This window comes from Leucoraja erinacea, chromosome 3 (genome assembly GCF_028641065.1).
Source record: "Leucoraja erinacea ecotype New England chromosome 3, Leri_hhj_1, whole genome shotgun sequence".
Taxonomy (NCBI): domain Eukaryota; kingdom Metazoa; phylum Chordata; class Chondrichthyes; order Rajiformes; family Rajidae; genus Leucoraja; species Leucoraja erinaceus.
In genome coordinates, this window is record NC_073379.1 from 100,398,663 (window position 1) to 100,412,945 (window position 14,283).

The 14,283-nt window shown below is 41.7% G+C and overlaps 1 protein-coding gene across 3 annotated transcripts in view; it reads right to left on the reverse strand.

Annotated features, from left to right (window-relative positions):
* The window catches only part of erap2 (endoplasmic reticulum aminopeptidase 2), a 53,366-nt gene that overhangs the window by 20,176 nt on the left and 18,907 nt on the right, over nucleotides 1–14,283 (reverse strand). For all 3 annotated transcript variants that reach the window (XM_055633293.1, XM_055633292.1, XM_055633291.1), the window contains exons 6-15: nucleotides 14,009–14,163; nucleotides 11,833–11,946; nucleotides 11,608–11,739; nucleotides 9,857–9,988; nucleotides 7,589–7,657; nucleotides 6,321–6,496; nucleotides 6,101–6,180; nucleotides 3,420–3,603; nucleotides 1,784–1,940; nucleotides 79–263 (exon numbers count right to left, since the gene is read on the reverse strand). In XM_055633293.1, coding sequence (XP_055489268.1) covers nucleotides 79–263; nucleotides 1,784–1,940; nucleotides 3,420–3,603; nucleotides 6,101–6,180; nucleotides 6,321–6,496; nucleotides 7,589–7,657; nucleotides 9,857–9,988; nucleotides 11,608–11,739; nucleotides 11,833–11,946; nucleotides 14,009–14,163 — 1,384 coding nt within the window. The remainder of the gene's footprint in view (nucleotides 1–78; nucleotides 264–1,783; nucleotides 1,941–3,419; nucleotides 3,604–6,100; nucleotides 6,181–6,320; nucleotides 6,497–7,588; nucleotides 7,658–9,856; nucleotides 9,989–11,607; nucleotides 11,740–11,832; nucleotides 11,947–14,008; nucleotides 14,164–14,283) is intronic.

Consider the following 14,283-nt stretch of genomic DNA (forward strand, 5'->3'; position numbering starts at 1 on the left):
ACAATAAAGCACTATCATTGTTTTATTGTTCCAAACAATCAGAAAGTAGAGTAGAAGCTATGCTGCTACATAACTAACTTCAGGGTACCGTTGGACATCCTCCACTGATTAAAATAAGCCAATGCCTTCTGAACACAAGGAAGGTAATCGAGGTCGCAGACAAGTTCCAGGAGATTGGACCGTAGCAGCCGATCTGACAAAGTGCCTTCATCGCTCCATGTCTGTCTGTCAATTAGATGCTTGAAAAACTGCAGAATATAGTTCTGAAACATAAATAATATGCGTTCAAATCCTTATGCAGCACCAGAAACTGCCAGCAGCAAATCTCAAAAGGATAATACACAACTATAGAGATAAATAAAACACAAATTACATTAGGATGGGATAGGGCAATAATTGCCTAGGATTCAACAGGTAAGCAAAACATCTGAAACAAAACTAGGAATGCAAACCAGAACAAATGTCAGTTTACTCTCTGGTATAGGATAAGCTAACTGATCTCAGCAGATACATTACAATGAATGTAACCTTAAATGAACATTATATAAACTGCATAATTAAATTAAATATCAATTTCTGCTGCACTCAAGATCTCATCATACCTATACCTCACTGTACTTGTGTATATGACAATAACCTGTCTTGAAATGTTGGAAATTTGAAATCAAAACTGAAAATACTGGAACAATGAAGGTGTGTAAAGATGAAGCATCTGTGTAACGATAAACATAGTTAGGATTTCAGGTCAGAGACACTTCTTGGAATTGAAACATTAACTGGTTTTCACTTTCCATATTTGCTGCCTAATCTACAGAATGTTTCCTGCAATCTTTGTTGTTATTGCAATTATGCAATTAACCCAGCAACCATGCCTGGGAATAGGAAGCACTAGTAAGTTTTCTTCTCCTAAGCACTCTCCAGTGGCCCCTGCTGGTTGGCGAATTAAACCAAAACTGGCCTCATCCCTCACTCTGACCCTCTCAAACACAAGATTTGTCATTTGAGAGATTGCCACTGCCATCGGATCATTTCCATTGTAAGAGATTGCAATCTTTGTGATAAAGTATGACAAAATTGGTGGTCCTTTGTGCCCCTGTCCCACTTAGGAAACCTGAACGGAAACCTCTGGAGACTTTGCGCCCCACCCAAGGTTTCTGTGCGGTTCCCGGAGGTTGCAGGTAGTTGCCAGAGGTTGCAAGTCAAGTCAAGTCAAGTTTATTTGTCACATACATATACGAGATGTGCAGTGAAATGAAAGTGGCAATGCTCGCGGACTTTTGTGCAAAAGACAAACAACCAAACAAACTATAAACACAATCATAACACACATATTCTTTTACATAATAAATAATGGAAGGAAAAACGTTCAGTAGAGTTATTCCCTGGTGAGATAGGCGTTTACAGTCCGAATGGCCTCTGGGAAGAAACTCTCAACCTCTCCGTTCTCACCGTATGGCAACGGAGGCGTTTGGAGGTAGTGGAAGCAGGTAGGGAGACTGACAAAAAACTCCGGGAACCGCACGGAAACCTTGGGTGGGGCGCAAAGTCTCCAGAGGTTTCCATTCAGGTTTCTTAAGTGGGACAGGGGCATTAATGTATTTAATATACTCACGGAGTATGTGCAAGCTGGTTGACACAAGTATACCAAGATGTACATAACAAGTTGACATTAATGTTAGATGTCCTCGTTTATATTAGATAATTGTCAATTGTTTTGCAACTCCAGCTTTATCTCAATGAAAAGGCATTAGTCAAGTAGAATATATGATCTACATTACCTTACCTTTAGATTGGTGGCAACATCAGTGATATTTCTCCTCACAGCCATTTTGTAAAATACCTCCAGGTAGCCCAGACCCTGTAACACTGGGATGCTTTTATTCTCATGTCTGAGGTAGCGGGTCAAGTCAAGAGCACGGTCCAGTGGTAGTTTCCCTGCACTAAACACAGCAAGAAAGATATTTCATTCGTATTTTCCAAATACATGAGGGCTTTTTTCTTCCCTCTCCCATGATCTTGATAGGTAGGACAAGCAATTCCCATTCGGTTCACTGCTGGTGCTAAGCAGGTTTGGAATGGGTGTGATGGATAACAAAGGACCAGAAGGATTGCTAAACAAGGATGCATTCATAGCATAAGGCAACCGAGGTATATGACGCAAGGTTTAATTAGCAAGTGTGAGACCTACAAAAACAAGCTTTTAGCAATGTCTATATTACTGAACGTCTGATCTTAACCATAAAACCATATAACCATATTACAGCACGGAAACAGGCCATCTCGGCCCTACAAGTCCGTGCCGTGATCTTGACCACTTCCTGGTGTTGTGTATATTGATTTTAGAAGATCACAGTTTAGTTATGTATAGATAGACTAATGATGAACAGATACCGGTATACCAGAACCAAACAGCCAGTCAATGAGGAAAAAATATGTACAAATCCAAAATCAACAAATTTAGCTCCTGGGTAGGTGAAATTTACCCCCTGGTTGGGAACCCTTGCTGTAAATTGAGCCTGAATGAGAGGGCTCTGGTAATGGTCTGATGCTAGTACACATGGTGGTTCGGAAGTCTTTCAGGGGTCAGAGCAAGAAAATGGAGTCACAGTCTGACATCTCATTAGATTACTACTTAAACTTGCAAAACTCCTACTCTATAAGCAGGGTTTTAAACTGGAGCAATGACTTCAATATGACAATAGACACAAAATGCTGGAGTAACTCAGCGGGACAGGCAGCATCTCTGGAGAGAAGGAATGGGAGATGTTTCGGGTCAAGACCCTTCTTCAGAATGATCTGTCCGAAGAAAGATTTCGACCTGAAACGTCACCCATTCCTTCTCTCAAGAGATGCTGCATGTCCCGCTGAGTTATTCCAGCATTTTGAGTCTATCTTCGGTTTAAACCAGCATCTGCAGTTCTTTCCTACACAGTTCAATATGACAAGCAGTTACGTATTATACATGAACATTGAATTCTCCCAATTCTGTCAGTCCTTGCTGTCTCCTCCCCTTCCTCATCCCTCCTGCTGTCTCCTCCCATCCCCCAGCCTTCGGGCTCCTCCTCCTTTTTCCTTTCTTCTCCCCACCCCACCCCCCATCAGTCTGAAGAAGGGTTTCGGCCCGAAACGTTGCCTATTTCCTTCGCTCCATAGATGCAGCTGCACCCGCTGAGTTTCTCCAGCTTTTTTGTGTACCTTCGATTTTCCAGCATCTGCAGTTCCTTCTTAAATACGTATTATACACACTATTTTGGAAGATACAGTTGCATAATAGTACATATTTTATTGTTACTAATCCATTACATTACTAAACCTCGCTACATCCAGCACAATTTCAATGATACATTGTAATCCACACAATGTGACCTCAACATGTAAATGATACAACCAATAATAGATACAGTATCAACAGTACCTACCTGACAAGCTGGAAAGCATTATGAATCAGATTTGCTCGGTCCTTCTGGCTCAGAAGTGTGTGGTTCTGATCGAGCAGATTAATCAAGGCATCCCATCCACCTCTTGTGTAATGTACAATGTAATAGCCATTCATGTCCACATTAAATTTTACCCATTGAGCTTCTCCATCTAGTTCAATGTGATCTGGTTAAAACAATATTGATTTAATGAAGATAATCTACAAAAACCTGTTCCTACTTCACAGACCAAATCATACATAAGTACACTTTAATTTACACGGTGCCCGTTGGCACTGTTGGCATGCTGCAGTGTTCATAGTTTTGCAACATGGTCATTGTTATTGTCAGGGGAACAGAGCAACCAAATTACTCATCACAAGTCTTGGAAATAAAAAAAAGAATAATATTGCCAGAGGGAGTTCAGAAAATTCAAATTATGTTCTTATAAGCGTTTGCTATATTGCTTTGCTGTTAGTTGAAGGTCATCTGCCTAATTAGTGTTAAGCCAAGTAATGGAGTCTCAAGAAGGGTCTCGACCCGAAACGTCACCCATTCCTTCTCTCCAGAGAAGCTGCCTGGCCCGTTGAGTTACTCCAGCTTTTTATGTCTATCTTCGGTTTAAACCAACTCTACAGTTCCTTTCTACACGAACAGAGTCAACTAATGCCCCTGTCCCACTTAGGAAACCTGAACGGAAACCTCTGGAGACTTTGCGCCCCACCCAAGGTTTCCGTGCGGTTCCCGGAGGTTGCAGGTGGTTGCCGGAGGTTGCAGGTAGTGGAAGCAGGTAGGGAGACTGACAAAAACCTCCGTGAACCGCACGGAAACCTTGGGTGGGGCACAAAGTCTCCAGAGGTTTCCGTTCAGGTTTCCTAAGTGGGACAGGGGCATTAGTCTTGTTTAAGTGAAACACTAATCTAATTCTACCTCATGCTTTCCAGCCAATGCTCGTTCTGAACTCCTGAGTTCAACACCATGTCCCTTTGACTTATCTGTCGTATTGTGTCAAACTCAGCCCAGCTTTTGTATAAGCCTTCATAAGTACATGGCTTGTTCGGTATTTTGTAATGCCTCGGGCTTCATGCAATTGGGATCACGGTGGTGAACACATGAACTTCTTTGCTCAAACTGATGGTCAGCTGCACCTTTATTATCAGTTTCTAGACATAGTGATTTAAATGGAACAGTTTCCACTTAGTTTTCAAATGTAAGCAATATTTTCAGTAATTTACAATGAGCCATATACTGAACCATATGAATTCCTGAACAATCATTCACACTGTGACTGTGCTATAGAGTCAGAGTCATACAGCATAGAAAGATGCCCTTCAAACCATGCTGACCAAGATGCCCCATCCAAACTAATCGCATTTAGCCATATATGGCCTGTAACCCTTCAAACCTCTCCTATCCATTTACCTGTCCAAATGTTTTTTAAATCATGCCATTGTAGCTCCCTCAATTACTTCCTTGATTGCTTCCTATGATATAGTCACCAGTCCCAAGATCCCACTAATTCTTGACAACCAACTGTCTACGATACTACCTATTTTAGGGTCATCGGCAAACTTACCAATCATGCTTTGTACATTCTAATCTCAAATCATTGATATAGATGACAAACAGCAATGTGGTCACAAGCCACCAGTCTGGAAAACAACTTTCCACCACCACTCTCTGCTTCCTACCATGAAGCCAATCCAGTTAGCTAGCTTTCACTAGAAACTCATTTGATCAATCCTTCATCTACAGCCTCGTCAAAGCCCTTACTGAAGTTGATTTAGACCAGTGATTCCCAACCTGGGGCCATGGCAAATTTCAGGGGGGCAACAGAAAAATTTTGGCATTTAGGGATTCAATGAAGGGGGCCACAGAGCTACCAGATTATGAATCAGATTTGCTCGGTCCTTCTGGCTCAGAAGTGTGTGGTTCTGATCGAGCAGATTAATCAAGGCATCCCATCCACCTCTCGTGTAATTCCTAACATGTTGCCTCCTAAATTTCAGTTCTAATAAATTTAAATCCATGTAGTTGAAATATTTTTGATGATTGTGGAATAGAATAAAAGAGAATATATGTGCAATTAATACATTGTAGTGCGTGGGTCTCAAAATGAGGCAAGTAGTCTGAAGTTTGAGAAGCACTTTACTTTAATTCCTCCCGGTTCAGGGGAAGACGAAACCAGGGAAAGATGGCACCCAAACCCTGCCTTTTATACCCTCCGGCTAAGGACCGCCTCCGGACTGCACCACTCCTGTGCCGAGGGGTTCGGCAGTATAATGGGACGACCCTTAGGAGCCGCCACAACATACTGATATTTTCATGGAAGGTATTATAATATTGAAGTACTTTTTTTCTGCTAATAACGTCAAGGGGGGAGGGGGGCACAGAACAATTAAAAGATCCCAAGGGGGCCATGAGCTAAAAAAGGTTGGGAACCACTGATTTAAACTATGTCTATGCCCCACTGTCATCATCCTCCTCGTCACATGCTTTTGATATCATAACTATAACACTATTTGAGTTGTTACAAAGATAAGTTAAATAGTATCCAAAGTGACGACATTAACATTAGTTTTATATCAAAAAGCATTGCATAAAATATTTGGATATATTATTTAAAACACTAAATATGATTGAGTTCATGTTTTTTCTTCCATAGTAAGTTTTAACATTCTTACCAGATTTAGTTTTCAGAAGATGTTTACCAATTGTTTTCGAATTGCTTGTGATATAAGTTAGTGGTACATGCCAGAGGTAGCTGCAAAAGATAATGATTTTTTTTTTTAATTCCTAACATGTTGCAAGCATTTGACCAAATGTTTCAAACTTTTCCTGTTTCATTATATAACATTTTCAAAATATTACAAAGAAAACTACTAACAAACAAGCAATAAGTACCCGGATTGTAGCGAGGCCCATGAAGGGTCCTCTGGGAGAATTCCCTTAAGAAAGCGCTCTTGCTGTAGTCTAACTGAAGTGCCATTATGTTCAACAATTATCACTGGTATTCCCTTCTGAAGTGTCCAAGTGTTCATAATCTCCTTGATGTCTAGATGTTCTCCTGCAAAGCGGTACTGAGAAATGACAAAGCACAGATGCCAGTTAAGCATGGGGTTCTTCACCAAATACAGTACAGTAAAACATGCTGAATTATTGTTCAGATATTCCAGTGGTTCAAGATCATGGATGCTGAGTGCTGGTTCCCATTCTCCCTTGAACACACAAGAGCCTGGTTCCCATATACCTATCAATACACCAAGGCCTTGGTTCCTGCTCTCTCTTCAACTCCCCCTGGTTCCCACACTCTTTTCAACACACAAGGGCCTGATTCCCAAACACCCATCGATACACCGGCCCTCAGATTCCCGCACATCCTTCAACACAATGGGGCTCTGGTTCCCACTCTGCCTTTAACAACAGTAGGGCAACTGCCTCGCAGTGCTAGAGAACAAGGGTTGATTCTGACTACAGGTGCTGTCTGTGTGGAGTCTGTACATTTTCCCAGTTGACCAAGTGGATTTTCTCCACGTGCTCTGGCTTCCTCCCACGTTCCAAAATTGTGCAGGTTTGTTGGTTAGTGGGTATTTGGAAATCGCCCCCGATGTGCAGGGTGTAAAAGTGGGATAACATAACATTAGTGTGCGGGCGGGTGACCAATGATCGGTGTGGATTCAGTGGGCCGAAGGGCCTATTTCCTTGCTTGCATCTCTAAATCCTAAACACATCTGGCCCTTGGCTTCCACGCCTAAAGGGCTAAAGGAATCAAGGGATATGGGGAGAAGGCAGGAACGGGGTACTGATTTTAGATGATCAGCCATGATCATATTGAATGGCAGTGCTGGCTTAATGGCCTACTCCTGCACTTATTTTTCTATGTTTCCATGTTCAACACACCAGGACCCTCGTTCCTTCACTCCCTTCAACACACCAGAGCCCTCATCCCCATGCTCCCTTTTAGCACAATGGTGCCCCGTTCCTGCATCCTTTAAGGTTTTTGATTCGGTGTTAGCTGAACTTTAATGAATCTCTAGATTGGTAGTAAATATAGAATTGAAATTTTGTTTGCATCCCCGTTACTTATTGTACCTATGAGAACCTACAAGATTTGTATGGGTCATTGAATTATCTAATAAATACAAAATATTTTGGTAAAGATCATATCTTACAGCACTTTTTGCAGCTTGCGAACCACTGTAACAGAAATCACCTGAAGTAAAGTCTTCCTTTGTACAAATCTGTTGAGAATTCAAAATATGATTATTTAATTTGCCTTGACATAAACTCTACAAGAGGTCATTTTCCAAATGCAATGGCTAATCTAAATTCTGATTCCAAGATTATATTTAAATAAGCAAATGGTCATATTTTCCCACTGAACTTTTACAATATTATGTTTCTAGGCATTTATAATTGGGAGATAAGGAATGAGGTGGACCTCATTGAAACTTATAGAATAATGAAAGGCATAGAGTGGATGTGGAAAGGATATTTCCACTGATACGAGAGCTAGACCAGAGGTCATAACCTCATAATTAAAGGGCGCTGTTTTAGAGAGGAGGTGAGGAGGAACTTCTTTAGTCAGAGGGTGGTTAACCTGTGAACTCATTGCCACACAGGGCTGTGGAGGCCAAGACAGTGGATATTTTTAAGGCAGAGATAGACAGATTCTTGATTAGAACGGATGTCAAGGGTTAGGGGGAGAAGACAGGAAAATTAGGAGGCAGAGATCAGCCATGATTGAATGGCGGCATAGACTCGATGGGCCGAATGGCCTAATTATACTCCTATAACTTGTGAACTGCAGATGCTGGTTTACAAAAAATAGAAAGTGTTGGAGTAACTCAACAGGCAGATAGCATCTCTGGAAAACATGGGTAGGTGATGTTTCAGGTCAGGGCCATGAAGGTGATGAGGCAAGAGAAAATTTGAAGCGCGGGGGGGGGGGGGGGGGGGGGGGGGGGGGGGGGGGGGGGGGGGGGGGGGGTAGCGCAGCGCAGGACAAAGCCTGGCAAGTGATAGGTGGATACAGGTGCGAGGGAGTTATGATAGGTAGATAATTGGACAAAGGTTGGAGATGAAGACACAAAGTATACGATAGAAGCAGTACAAATTGTGACGCTAGAGAGAGGAATAGGTGGAAGGGGGCCGGGGATGGGCATGGAGGAGGGGGGGGGGGAATACAAGCAAAACCAGGATGGGCACTTGTTTACACTTTCAAGTATTTTTTTTTAATATCTGTTTCTTACTACTTTTTAGAAATATATTTCAAGTGCGAACATCAATTTAAGATGTTTTAATTCAACCAAAGAAATAAACTGCATTTTGATTCACTAGTTAAACCAAGAGCCTGGACTTCACAATAAACATGACACCAAACTATGGGTTAGGTTACAAAATGCTTCAATAACTCCAAATAAAATGTCTGTCTATCGCCTGGTGACAATAACAAAGGATAGGGCATGTGAAGTAAACAGTAAAGAATATGGTGAAGCGAATAAAGACAAAGAAATTGGGTGTAGAATTTCCATGCAAAGTAGTCATGCTGCCAAGTTAAGGGCCTGTCCGACGAGCATGCGACTCCATGCGGCAAGCGCAACCTAAAGGGCCTGTCCCACGAGCATGCGACTGCATGCGGCAAGCGCGACCAAACCAGAAGTGGTTTGGCTGCGCGGCGGCGGTCGAGTGAGTGACATGAAGTTCGAGCGAAGTCGCGCGTGACGTACGGCGTAGAGGCAGCTGCGAGCCGGCAGGCCGTTGCCGCGCGGAATCTTTGAACACGGTCAGTTTTTTGGAGCCCCGCACGATGTCGGGACCAGCTCCGTACAACTCCATACGGCTCCGGCGATCGAAGTGGGGCCGGCCCCGCGAGGCCGTACGGCTCAAGCGGCCACGTTAGGTCGCGCTTGCTGCATGGAGTCGCATGCTCGTGGGACAGGCCCTTTAGGTAGCGCTTGCCGCATGGTCGCATGCTCATGCGACAGGCCCTGGCATCAAAGATGTGCCATGCACATCGAATTGCCACTTTCACGATTTTGGTACCAAAAGATTAAGAATATTAGCACATGCCACATGAGGAAACAGGTCTTCATAGCACTTGAGGACTAATTCAGTGCTCATTAAAGGGGAATAAGCATGGCATGAGCAGGCTCCACGTCACCTGGTTCTTTTGTGCTGTGGAGAATTCCTGCAGTGGGTTGTTGAGCAAACCGTTCATTGCCCCCTTATACGTCACGTGATTACGTTGGCAACTGTACCATTATATGATCAAGATAATGTATTTAAGAAGAAAAGATGGAGATGAAATATTTTAAGAATTTTAAAAGTAGAAGTTCTTGAAGCATTTAATATTTTTCAGAATTATCTTTTTCCTTCAATTTCTTCAATGGTTACTCATTTATACAAACCAACTTTCAGCTAATAGAAGAAACACGCACATTGGCCATGCTGTCCCACAGATCTTCATTCTTGGTATTCCCGTAACTGAATTTCCGTAGATAATGAACCAGCCCACTTTGGAAAACTTCATCAGTCAAAAAATGTCTCAACATGTGCAGAATGCAAGCTCCCTAGATTCAACAAGTTAGACAATGCAAGTCACATACAATGTTAAATTTAGACAGTAAAAAAATCATTTGCACTAGAAAGTGGCTGCAAGACATTTTAGTGGAAGTCTCTGGCAGGAAATGCTAGTTTACAACCATTTAGTGCGTTCAGTGTTGAACCCAGAATTTGTCGATCTATTATTTGCATGGAGATTGGTGAGGAAGCCTGCCTTGCCCAAGAGACTGGAAAATCATTAGTTCACCATCATCTCTACTTCCGTAGAAGGCTTAGGAAGTTCGGCATGTCCCCAACAATGCTCCCCAATGTCGACAGATGCGGACGTTATTACAGAATACTATTGTGGATGCTTTTTCTCAGTCACAGATATTAATCCCTTCAGACCAGAACTCCATTGATCTCAGCCTTAGAAAAAAAATTGATGCAGGAGTAGACCATTCAGCCCTTCTAGCCAGCACCGGCATTCAATATGATCATGGCTGATCATCTAAAATCAGTAGGCCGTTCCTGCTTTTTCCCCCATATCCCTTGATTCCTTTAGCCTTAAGAGCTAAATCTAACTCCCCCATGAAAACATCCAGTGAATTGGCCTCCACTGCCTTCTATGGCAGAGAATTCCACAGATTTACAACTCTCTGGGTGAAAAAGTTTTTCCTCATTTCAGTCCTAAATGGCCTACCCCTTAGTCTTAAACTGTGACCCCTGGTTCTGGATTCCCACATCGGGAGCATTTTTCCTGCATCAAGCCTGTCCAATCCTTTAAAAATGTTATATGTTTCCATAAGATCTTCTCTCATCTAAATTCCAGTGAATACAAGTCCAGTCGACCCATTCTTTCATTTTATATCTGTACCGCCAACCCAGGAATTCACCTGATGAACCTACGCTGCACTCCCTCTATAGCAATATTGTCCTTCCCGAAATAGGAGACCAAAAATGTACACAATACTCTAGGTGCAGTCTAACCAGGGCCCTGTACAACTGCAGCAGGACCTCTTTGCTCCTAAACATAAATCCTCTCGCAATGAAGGCCAACATGCCATTAGCTTTCTTCAGTGCCTGCTGTACCTGCACACTAACTTTCAGTGACTGATGTACAAGGACACCCAGGTCTCATTACATCTCCCCTTTTCCTAATCTAACACCATTCAGATAATAATCTGCCTTCCTGTTCTTGCCACCAAAGTGGATAACCTCACATTTATTCACATTATACGGCATCTGCCATGCATCTGCTCACTTACCCAACCTATCCAAGTCACCCTGCAGCCTCATAGCATCCTCCTCGCAGCTCACACTGCCACCCAGCTTTGTGTCATCCGCAAACTTGGAGATGTCACATTTAATTCCCTCGTCTAAATCGTTTATATTGTAAATAACTGGGGTCCCAGCACCGAGCCTTGGGCACCCCACTAGTCACTTCTCAGTCTGTACTAAATATACTGTATATCCGAATCCACTCAGCCTTTGTATGCCTTACTTATTACATATAATTTAGTGCTCATGTATCTGTGAGGATTATTCCTTTGGTATTGTATATCACCAAACGCAAAAGTCAGCCAATGATGTTTCAAAATCTCTTCTATTAGGTTGCCAGTTATTTCGAACTATCCCCCTCAAATACCTTGTCATAGGAAAGGGTATCAAACATTTCCTTTATCTGAGTGGGATTTTCTGCTGATGTAGATATGGGACGCGAGGAATTCATTGCATCTCTTCCCATTGCTGCAAAACATGTGCCCAAAAAATGGTCACCCTGAAAAAGAATTAATATTAAACAAAATAATTAAGTTCAGCCTATTATTCTCCTATTACTGAACCGATTAATAGTAAGAAAATGCATACTCACAACTTGCAAATCAGGGTAAGTGGCATCGACAGACACAAACTCCATGTACCTGGCAAAGCCTTCATTCAGCCAAATGTCATTCCACCATTCCATTGTCACTAAATTACCAAACCACTAAAAATATACAATGTTAATTGGAGCACTTTAGAAAAGAGCGCTAAATGAGCACTTTAAAAAAAGACACACTCATTTATAATCAGGCAATATAATGTGAATCTATATTCAGGAATTAAGGTATTAATTCAGGTATTAATTCATCTATATTCAGGAATCAAGGTATTAATTCAGGAATTAATTAATATATACAAGATTATTCATCCAGCTTCAACAACAAATACAACACCTGATGACTATGGTATGATAACACAAAGTATTTAAACTAACATGATACATAAATTACTTTTAGTCTCGTGCAAAAGATAAAAGCTAATTAGGAAATATTGGTGGAACATCGGAAAACATTAAAGTAAAATAAAATGATTTGAAAATGTTATTTACATTTAATATTCATACGTGATGGGATGTTAGCAAGAGGGAAACAACATCACCTACATCCTGAAGGCCAGCAAGTTGCTTCCTGCTCATCTATGCATTCTGATTGCTTACAAATAGTAGCATCAGATTTAATGGCATACAACAGCACTTGTTTAAAATTCTGTTCAGCATACACGGCCAGTGCAGACTTGGATGGCTGCTATCCCCCCCCCCTTGAACTCTGATTTAAATCTTAAATCAGACACTTCCAGTACCTTATTCATGAAGAAAATACTGAATACCCAAATCTCTCACCAATGGCCCCCAAGGATACTAAATGTTTCCTGAGCCACACTTGCTCTTCAATTCGCTCTGATCAAAAACATTATTTTTCCCTGTCTTCTCATCTGAATATCAAATACCACACTCTGTCCCTCACTTCTCTCCTCCCCCCTCCCCCCCCCCCCCCCCACCCCCTACACATATACTCTCTCTGAAACTAAAATGATGCTAAGTTCTGCCAGTTCCTCCAGTATAAACCACAAAAACACCACACAATTCCAAATATCAAGGTCCTATCCCTCCATTTCCCCACGGCGAACCTTACGTACCAGTTTTTCTCCTACCCCAATCCAAATCATGAAGAGCAAAATCTCTCCTTAATCTGCACTGTAGACCCAGAAGATTTCAGAACACTCCCTCCAATACAATCCAAAGCCCCAATTGTATTGTATTGTATTGTATTCAAATTTATTGTCATTGTCTCAATTAGTGACAACGAAATGAATTTCCCTTTACAGTCAGTATCATAAAAATAAATAATAAATAATAAAACATATTAAAAATAAAATAGAATTTAAAAAAAAGCACAAACACAGAAAGTCCACGACACAACATAACATAATGGCAGCAAGGTGAGGAATCTCTCCTTGATCTCACCCTTTCAAACAATAACAAATCAATCACTGTATTTTCCTAAACTCCCGATCTAATTACTAAGGATTATGATGCTAACCCACACTTATTATCCAAACTCAAAGACCGTACTTTTGCAACTTAGATGCCACAAGATGGCCAATCAGTCTAATAGAAACATAGAAACATAGAAATTAGGTGCAGGAGTAGGCCATTCGGCCCTTCGAGCCTGCACCGCCATTCAATATGATCATGGCTGATCATCCAACTCAGTATCCCGTACCTGCCTTCTCGCCATACCCCCTGATCCCCTTAGCCACAAGGGCCACATCTAACTCCCTCTTAAATATAGCCAATGAACTGGCCTCAACTACCCTCTGTGGCAGAGAGTTCGAGAGATTCACCACTCTCTGTGTGAAAAAAGTTCTTCTCATCTCGGTTTTAAAGGATTTCCCCTTTATCCTTAAGCTGTGACCCCTTGTCCTGGACTTCCCTAAGATCGGGAACAATCTTCCTGCATCTAGCCTGTCCAACCCCTTAAGAATTTTGTAAGTTTCTATAAGAGGGTGGGGTGGGGTTGGGTGGGGTTCTACCTTTTGAGTGATGCTGTTAATTTTTTTAGTTTTATCCATTGTTCTTATTTGTAATGGAGCTGTAAATAAATATTATGACATTGCCTCCTGGATTTGGAAACGGCATTGGTAACAGTCTGAATTCAAATGGCAAGCAACATGCTCTTGAAGCTGACTACAGATATTAACGCACATTACAGGAGGGTAAACAATACCTGATGAGCCAGTTCATGACCTATCACCATGGTAATCCACAGTTTATCTGATGCAGAAGATGTTCCCGGATGATAGAGTAGAGAGGTCTCCCGGTAAGTGGTTAATCCCCAATTTTCCATGGCTCCTGACTCAAAGTCAGGGATTGCAACTAGATCTAAAAATGCAACAATGCTCAGTGTATATTCTTTGAACATCACCTTTAAAACCAACAATTGTTACAATAATCATATAATGAAAGGAGAAACTTTTGATTAATTTATCAATTTAAACTCAA